Source organism: Terrapene carolina, unplaced genomic scaffold (genome assembly GCF_002925995.2).
Source record: "Terrapene carolina triunguis isolate 2854851 unplaced genomic scaffold, T_m_triunguis-2.0 Scaffold165, whole genome shotgun sequence".
Classification (NCBI taxonomy): domain Eukaryota; kingdom Metazoa; phylum Chordata; order Testudines; family Emydidae; genus Terrapene; species Terrapene triunguis.
Genome location: NW_020664516.1, coordinates 54,480 through 63,498, shown reverse-complemented (window position 1 = coordinate 63,498; position 9,019 = coordinate 54,480). Strand labels below are relative to the sequence as shown.

Below are 9,019 nucleotides of genomic sequence, written 5' to 3'. Positions count from 1 at the left end.
CCGCCCCCGCCATCACGCCTGTTCTGAGCAGCCACAGGGGAGACTCCAGTGAGCCCACCCAAACCGGGACATGGCCACACGCTCAGCCCAGCCACCAGGCCGGAGGGGCCCACGCCTGCTCTGCGGGCTCTGGGCCAGCCGCCACGCCGGGCTCTGCAGGAGTGGAACAGTCTCCAGCCTGCGCGGCCCCTCAGCACCAGCCAGCTGGGGCTATGGTGGGAGCCCTGGGGTCTGCCCCCTGCCCGCTCCCCCCATGGACTGGCAGCAGCACCAGGGCAGTGCCCACACCAGGGCCTGCACAGCTCCTGGCTCTGCCTCCCACAGGCTTTGCACATGAAGACTCTCTTGCCCAGCGGGTCAGACCGGACACCATGACGCCAGTTTCCCAGCAGTCACCGTGGCTGGCAGAGGCAGAGCCCCTCCTGCCCAGCAATGCCATGGCACGGCTCAGCCCTGGCCCCATGGCAGGCTCTGCCCGGGGATGGCACTTACTGGACTTCCTGCTGACACGTGACCTCTTGCGCTCCTTGGCGGCGCCCGGCCGCGGGCCGGCGCTGTGGGTGACGGACTGCACAAGGCGATCCATGATTTCATCCGAGGCGTCGGCCGGGGAGCCGGAGCTGTCGTCCTGGGGCACGGAGCCGCTGGAGGGGCTTGACCGACCCACGCCTGCCCGGAGAGCACAGAAACGTCGGCCGAGGGACCAGAGCAGCTAGTGTGCGGCAGCCAGTCCCCTTGCCAAGCTCAGCCCCCTCCCAGCCAACACCTCCGGCTGCCACACCCTGCTGCCACGGCCACTCGGCTGCTTCCCATCCCTCAGCTGCCAGCTCCCACCTCCCCCCGCGGCTGCCCTACTGCCCCCCTGCCAAACCCACCTCCCACTGCCAAACCCATCAGCTAACCCCGCAGCAAGCACCTCCTCCCACCACTGCTGAATGCTTGTCATCCCCAAGAGTCCAACAGCTTCTCCTCTGCACCCCAGCAATCCCTCCCACACCCCATGCTCCCCCCAAATGCCCTACAGCTGGGGAGTGGGCCACGTGGTGTCCCCCAGTTCAGGCCAGCGCTCTGGAGCCCATGGGGTGTGGGGCCGTACCTGGCTGGGGAGCAGTGCTGCACCCCACCTGCCCCTGAGCGAGCCCCGCTGCAGGCTGAGGGAACTGGCCCAGCAGTAATCGAGCTCCATCTCCCCGATCCCAAGGGGCCCCATGAATGGGGCAGCCCAGCAGCGCTGAGCTGGGCAGCAAGCCAGGACCCCAGACTCGGGCCCCAGAGAGGAAGGGCCGGGCCGGCCGGGCCCCCAGCATCCTGTCCTCTAGGTGTGTGTGGGGGGTGCGGGATGGCAGGACCCCCAGTGTCACGTCCTCCATCGGAGGGGGGCGTTTGGGCAGTTCGTGTCGCGGGGCCTACGGGGGCCCTGGTTGCTCACAGACCAGCACCGAGGCGCTGGGGCATGGGCAGGAATGAGCCAGCGGTCCCACAAATACAGCAGGGCCCGGGGGCAGCTGCAGCACAGACAGTGCTGGGATCCGTGCCCACAGCCCAGTGCGCTGCGAGAGCCGGGCTCTGCTCCGTACAGTACGGGGCCCTGGCACGCGCCCAGCTGCGTGGGGTGGGATCCGTGCCCACAGCCCAGTGCGCTGCGAGAGCCGGGCTCTGCTCCGTACAGTACGGGGCCCCAGCACGCGCCCAGCTGCGTGGGGCCTGCGCAGAGCCACACATGGAGATGCAGTCAGGGTGATGCCAGCTGCCGCCCGGCGCGCCCTCCCGCACCGCCCTGGGGCAAGTGCAGTCACCGGGCTGGCCGCGGACCCCTACCTCGGCTGGCCCTGCTGCGCCGGCTGTGGGGCTCCACAGCCGAGCTCAACACACTCTTCATGGTCTCGTGGCCTGCATCCGCCTGCTGCTCTGGGCAGGCCGACCCCGTGGCTGGAGAGGGGTTTGACTCAGGGCTGTCGGCCATGCCGGAGAATCTCTCCATCTGCGGAGAGAGGAGACGGCCAGTGTGAGGGGAAGGGGAGGCATTGGGCTTAGCAGGCCCCCAGCCCCCAGGGCAGCCCCGTACCTCCGTGATCATCCGGCCCCGGGTCTTGTTCCTCTCGCGGTGCGCGGCCCGTTTGCGCTGCTGCTGCAGGACGCGCTCTCGGCACGTGCGGTACTCCAGGGCGAACTCCCGCAGGAGCCGGCAGAACCCCGTCACCTTCATGTCCCGCGCGGCCGCCGGCGGGTAGCCCAGGAACAGCAGGAAGGAGCGGAACCTGCCGAGAGACGGAGCAGCTGGGGGCGAGGGGAGGACACGGGGGGCCCATGATCCCTCCTGCACCTGGAGCCGCCTCAGGCTGCCCTGACAATCACTGCCAGAAGGGAGGGGGAGTCCTTGAATCAGCCCGGATTTCCCCCCCTCCCCCTCTGCCAGCCCTCCCCCGCACTCCAGTTCCCTGCCCCCGCAGAGCTGGGAACACTCTCAACTCCACTGGGAATAAGGAACATTTCCCCTCCCCCCAGTCAAATGCTCCCCCCCACAGCCTTCTACCCTGTCACCCCCGTTCACCCCTTCCCCCCAGCCAAATTCTCCCCCCCACCCCACGAGGGCAGCCATAGCAAGCCCCGGGGGGTCCGTGCCCAGCAGGCAGACCGACCTGTGGAGTATGCGTCTGTGCACCACCTTCAGAACGTGGATCTTCCGGGAGCTGTCCTTCAGGAAATCCATCAGCTTGCTCTTCAGGCCCGGTTTGGTCTCGTGCTTGGCGATGGCCTTCAGGCTGTCCCATGATGCTTTGCACCGTCGCTCCAGCTGGCTCAGGCTTTCCGCCAGCTCGTCAAAGTCAACCTGAGGAAGGAGTGAAGATACACCCATGGCCGTGCTTCGCTCGGGATCCCCTTGCTGCCCTGCGTCCCCACATGACCCCGTGTTCCGCCCCCAGGCCTGCAGAAGCCACGCAGCTCGCCAGGCTCAGGTGTCGCTCCCCGGGTCCGCGGGGCCGGGGGCAGCGGGGGGGAGCTGGAATATCTGCCGGTTCCGACACGCCTCTTACCTTGGCTGAGCGGGTGATGGCTGCGATCTCCGAGTAGAGGTCGCTGGTTTGGGGGAACCTCTCCACCACCGAGTGGCACAGGTGGTGCAGCAGAGACTGCCGGTGCACGGTGTCCTTCACCTCCGAGACCTTCTCCAGGTAACTGAGCTCGAAGCCCCGGCTCTGAAACCCAAACGCAGGCTCAGCCAGAGCCAGGGGAGAGCGGGTCACCCCTCCCCGCTTCCCGGAGTCAACTGCCCTCTCCCAGCAGCTGATTCCGCCCCATGCCTCTCCAACCAGGCTCCCACTTGCTCCGGCTGAGTTTCACAGCTGCAATCCCAGGCCCGTGGCCCTCCCTGGCAGGGGTATGCACCAGCACCGTTTCTACGCCATCTGCTCCTCTGGAGGCTGAAGCAATTTGATCCGATTAGCCCCTCCCCCCATCCTTCCGGACATTCTCTGTACCCCCTTCCGCCCAGCTCAGCTATGGCCCAGCGTCTCAGCTGGGGCTGCTCTAGATAGCTCTGACCACCCGCAGCTTGGCACTGCCGCCTTGCACACAGTCTACTCCCACTTTGTTCTCCCTGGACACCAGTGCGTAGTCCAGTGGGCAGAGTGCTGACGTGGGAGCACAGCCGCCAACCTGCTGCGTGGCCGTCACCTCTCTGCCTCAGTTTCCCCTCCCACGTCTTGTCTGTTTAGCCCATGAGTTCTTGGGGGCAGGGTTGCCTCTCACAATGTGTTCGTACAGCACCTGGCGCAATCCCAGGCGGGCCCTAACACCATCATTCCACAGATAGCCATTCCCCTTAGTAGTTTCTTCCAGTCCGACTGAGCGGACTCCATCCTCCGCTCTGCTCTCCCTTACGCTTCCCTGCCTGGATTTTCACTTGACAAGATCTCGGTATGTTCTGCAGCAACGCAACAGACCAGCCTCCAGCACTAAGCCCTGTCAGCCCACCGGGCATGACCCTACAGGTCCCCCTGCTGCTAGGCACTGGCCCCCTCAGCAGCCAGCCTCCCTCGCCCCCCAGCATTTCCCACCTAGCTTGGCACCTTAGCCCCACATTGCCTGCTCTCTAACGCACAGCTGCAGGTCTGGGCGCACAGCTTCGATGGCGGCCCGGCCCCGTTCCCCCCGGGGACTCTGCATCTCTTTCTAAGCCCCGGCTGGCAGCCACCTCGTCCCCCAGGAGCTCTGCGCGGGCAGCTGCAGGAGACCCCAGGTCCCTCCCTCTACCCCTCACCTGGGAGCCGTTGAGGACGTTCCCCATGGCCAGCAGAGTAGCCAGGATACACCTGAAGGTCTGGTTTTTGGCCAGCTGTTCCATCCCCAATTTCAGGTCAAACAGAGGCTCCGCGATCTCCTGAACGGGGAAAGGTGCAGCTGCTGTGACTGGTAAATCAGCGACGCCCAGCTCCAGCCCCCGCACGCACTCACTGCTCTGCCGGGGAGCCAGGGACCTAGCCACAGCCAGCCCGGGTCCCGCCCCGCCCTGGGACAGGGGACAGCGCCGCGTGGGCTCACTGACCTTGGATTCAGCATGAAGGACGCAGAACTCACCCGAGCCAGGGGAATTCCTGCACCTGGGAGGCTGGGCTGCCGGCCCCTGCAGAGCGGGCCCGGGCCCTTGGCCTACAGCTGCTGAGCGCGGCTGTACCATGCCCCTATCCAAAGCAAACAGCAGGCAGGGACTGAATTGCCACAGGGTCCCCAGGCACGGCAGGGGGCGCAGAGATCCAGGGGACTGCCCAGGGGAATCTGCACTACCAAACCCAGGGATGTTCATGGTCTGGTTTGCCGGGGAAACGGCCAGTGGGCTGGGTTTGTGCCATTACCTGCTCCATGCTCTCATAGTCCAGCTTGAATGCCCACAGCTGGAGCCGAGCCGTGAGCTCGCTAATGGAGGAGAGGGTGAGCAGGAACTGCTCGGCTGAGCCCAGGGGGACGTCAGGATTGGCGAGCTGCGCCTCCTGGATCTTCTGCTTCTCTTCGTCGGTGGGAACCATGGTCAGGATTTTCTGTAAGACACAAGGAGCCGCACGTCCGAGGCAGCAGGTCAGGTCTAGCTGCCCAAACAGAGAGTAGTACCAGCAGTACTGTGTCAAGCTGGCTTCAGTGGTAGCCTTGAAGGGTCACAGATCATGGTTCATTGGACTGGCTATGCCCACCTGGGCGAGTACTGACACCTCCCCCACCCCACACCCGGACTAGCATCGACAGGGCACGGGGCAACCAAACAGCCTTCAGGCCCGTGCGCTCTTGGCCTCAGCAGAGTAACTCTCCGGCGTGCCGATATCCTGGGGGTGCACGGGTGCTTTTCTCCTCGCTCTGGCTAGAAGAGAACACAACGACCAGCGAAGCCGGGAGTGAGCTCTGCTGTGAGCAAAGGGGATGGGGACGGGGATGCAATCTTACAGCACTCTCCAGTCTGCCTTCACAAGGGCTTGCACGCGGGGCTCTCCTTCAAGGGACCGTTCGTTGTTAGTGGGGAACCAGGAGCAATCAGTCAAGCACCCCTCCTGCAAAGCTAAGCCACATGGCAGCGAAGGACAGAGCGGGTGGGGGAACCACTCATCCTCCCCAAACCACAGGCATCCACGGGCCAAGCCCAGGGCAAAACCAAAATGCAATGAGATCAGATGAACTCTGGAGCTGGAGAAGGGCCGGGAGAGACCGGTCAGCCAGCCTGGGGTAGACGCTATTTGCAAGGAACCCACAAATACCCAGCTATGCGCGGGGGCTGCCCACCCAGCATCTAGATGCAGCGACTGTCACACAGGGATGTCAGGAAAGAACAACGCAGGGCCTGTGCCGGAATCTCACTCTCCAACACAGCAACATCCACAGGCTGGGGAAGACAATGCGCCAGCTCCCACACTACTAACAGCAGCTGCTTCTCCCCAGCACTCCCTTCCCGTGTCGGAAATGCACTACGGGGAAGCCGAGCTGGGGCCTGGGCCTGGGAGTCACCCTGCCCACGTCCTGAAGGAATGACAGGATAATTATTTAAGGTATTTAAGGCTCCTCTAGCAGAATATTGGATGGGCGGCTTCCTGGGCCAATGGGGAGAAGATTTTGACACCCGAGGGCTCTTTAGCCGAGCAGATAAAAACTGAAGGAGATCCAGTGGTTGGAAGCTGGCCAAACCGGAATCAGGTGCACCTTTTTAGCAGTGAAGATAATGAAGCTTTGGAACAGGTGACCTAGCGCTGGGGCAGATTCCCTGTCCCTTGCAGCCTTTAAATCAAACCTGGGCCTCTCTTTCTAAGAGCTGTGCTCCAGAGGGTGCTGGGGCGAGGCAGAACCACACAGTGAAATGCTCTGGCCTGGGCTGTGCAGGTCTGTGAAAACCCGCGTGGCTTGTGCAGCCCTGGAGCCGGAGTGCTGTCGGAGAACACTGCAGGCTAGGGAGGACGGCTGGCCTCTCCAGGAGCCAGTCCAGTGTCCGGGCACTAGTCTAGGACTTAGTGGACACGGTTCAACGCCCTGCTCTGCCACAGACAGCCTTGGGCCAGTCCCTTAGCCTCTCTGTGCACGGCAGGGACAAGAGACAGGGGTGCTGAGGAGAAACCCAGTACGGATTGAGACGCGCTTTGGGCAGGGTGACCCTCCAGGGCTGGAGCTCATCTGCTCTTTACTCGGAAACATTTACTACCAGAAACGGCTCGTGGGAGGAATCGCTGCAGCCTCACCTCAATCCCTTCTTTGTTAATGGCGAACTCGTCGAAGTTGAGAATGGCCGTCTTGATGATGTGAGCGGGCGGCAGCACCGTCAGGCCGATGTTAATGGCATTGCTCCTCTTGGGGTCGAGGATCACCGTGCACTTCTTCCCGTCAGCAGCTTTCTTCGGGGGGGGGGGGCGCAATGGGAAACGGAAGAAAAGGGGCCGAAAGGCAGGTTAGGAGCGCACGGGCTACCCTGAAACACAGCCACATTTCCCCGGCAGGCCATTGAGCTATTCAAATCAGCGCCAACACAGAGGATCCGGTGAAGGCAGCTCCACCTCACCACCCTCCCATGCACCCAGGCCATGGTGCAGTGCTATCCCCAGAAGTAAGGTCCTTCCTGACCCCCGTGGGTGAGGAGATTACCCCACAGAACTTGCAATTTCAGAGCACGGCCTTGCACGCTGGTAGGGGTCACAGCAGAGCTATTGCACTTTCACTACAGCCAGCATCTCCAGCACCTCCTTGGGCTCGGGTTGTCAGAGATGCTACTGGCCATGACAGGTGCAAGACGAGCTGTGCCTGGAGAGACGGGGCCCCTTCTCTCTCCAGTGAGGGGACACTAACGTGCCCGGGCTCGACTGGCCCCAAGGAAGAGTGGACCCTCTCTCTGGGGTCAGTTACCAAGAAATAGCGGCATGCACCCCAAACTGGGTACCAGCCATGGAGACAGACCGTCTGCTACAGAAACGTCGCTTGTAATGGGTCCTGTAGAGCCAGGATCTGGCTGTGCAGGGCAGCCTGGATCCACTAGCTCACTTCCAACAGAGCTGAATTTCATTCTCCACTCTCGTGGTATAATTACGCTCCTCTGAGAAGCCACACAATCCTCCCTCCCCGGACCGCACACTCGGCTGGGGCGGCTGTTACACCCTGGGAGAAAACGTGGAATCGGTCTGCTCCTGGGTTTATCTTTTTGCATGTGGCAAACCTGGATTTTGCCCTGCCCTCCACCCCGTCTCCCACCCTCAAGCCTGGGCTGCCTTAGCAGTGCAGACCAGCACGGCCCTGGGAAGGCAGCTGGGATGCTACCAGCAGGGGACCAGTCACAGACAGGAGGGTTCGGTGAGACCTTCCAGTGGAACTGACAAACTGAATTCACTCCACTTTCCCCGCAAAGGGCTACTAGTCCACAGGCTGCGTGTGCCAGCAGGGACGGGATCCATGACCCAGGAGGGCGCTTTCCTACGACGTTCGACGCACCAAACCAAAGGAACCACTCCCGGGGTGCAGTGTCTGAGCATCGCTCGGACTGTGGGCCCGGGACAGTGACCCCCCCCCCAGGCTCCGGGAAGTCCAGCAGGACCATCCTCCTCTTGACACTACGAGAAAGGGAGCGACAAGGAAAACCCAGCTAATCCAGGCCTTTGCTCCACACTGGGCCTCTCCCACGCACCAGCAATATTCCTCTACGGGCCTGAGACACCCGCCAGTCCCAGGGAGCCCTGCATGCCACGGCAGCCAGCGCTCGGGCCACACCCCACAGTGCCCCAACACCCACTGCAGGCTGTCAGGACTGGCCTGCTGGCCCCCGACCTGCTGCATACCTTGGAACTCAGCACTTCCTTCGCTCTGGACTCAAAGAGATGCTCCAGCTTGGCCGCGTCAATCTCCACTCTCTCCAGGGACGCCCACACGGTGCTCTGGCCAAACCGGCCAGCCCCAGCACGGGAACTGGGGTGTTTCAGCTCCTTCCAGAAGAGCTTCACCGTCTTCTTCTTCTTGGCAGGGGAACGGCCATCTGGCGCAGGGGGGCCCAGCAACGCAGGAGGGGGTGGGCAGCCAGGAACAGGGGGTGGTGGGGGCGGAGGACAGCCGGGGGGTGGGGGACAGCTAGGAGGTGGGGGTGGTGGTGGTGGGGGAGCCAGGAGGCCTCCTGCAGTCAGTGCCCCAGTGCCAGGAGGTGGTGGAGGAGGCACATGGAAAGAGTCATTTCCTACTGCCCCTTGCTCTAAGGCATCAAAATCTTCCTCTTCACCCAGGTCTGAGAAGTCCAGGTCTTTGATCTTCAGCAGCATGGGGCCGGCCTCCAGACGATCCCACATGAACTCAAAGTCCTTTTTAAACGGGGTCAGGAGGGCCCGCTCCACGTTCTGAGCATTGGCTTCTGCCTCGACGCTGGACTGGGTGCGCGGGAGCCGGGTCCGGGCGCCAGAGACCTGCCCGTCAGGGGCCTTGCCACGGGGCCTGGCGTTCTCCAGGTCCTGACTGCCTTGCAGCTCTGCCTGGCTCGGCTGGTCCCCAGCCGCTCGGTGGCGCTGGGCAGAGGCTGACA

General features: G+C 63.2%; 1 protein-coding gene across 1 annotated transcript in view; it reads right to left on the bottom strand.

The window, feature by feature from the left end:
• The window catches only part of LOC112125047 (FH1/FH2 domain-containing protein 1-like), a 59,744-nt gene that overhangs the window by 1,112 nt on the left and 49,613 nt on the right, over positions 1–9,019 (bottom strand). Inside the window, exons 15-23 of the mRNA XM_029912021.1 lie at positions 8,292–9,013; positions 6,711–6,863; positions 4,854–5,036; positions 4,262–4,381; positions 3,036–3,197; positions 2,640–2,830; positions 2,066–2,258; positions 1,819–1,981; positions 493–669 (exon numbers count right to left, since the gene is read on the bottom strand). Coding sequence (XP_029767881.1) covers positions 493–669; positions 1,819–1,981; positions 2,066–2,258; positions 2,640–2,830; positions 3,036–3,197; positions 4,262–4,381; positions 4,854–5,036; positions 6,711–6,863; positions 8,292–9,013 — 2,064 coding nt within the window. The remainder of the gene's footprint in view (positions 1–492; positions 670–1,818; positions 1,982–2,065; positions 2,259–2,639; positions 2,831–3,035; positions 3,198–4,261; positions 4,382–4,853; positions 5,037–6,710; positions 6,864–8,291; positions 9,014–9,019) is intronic.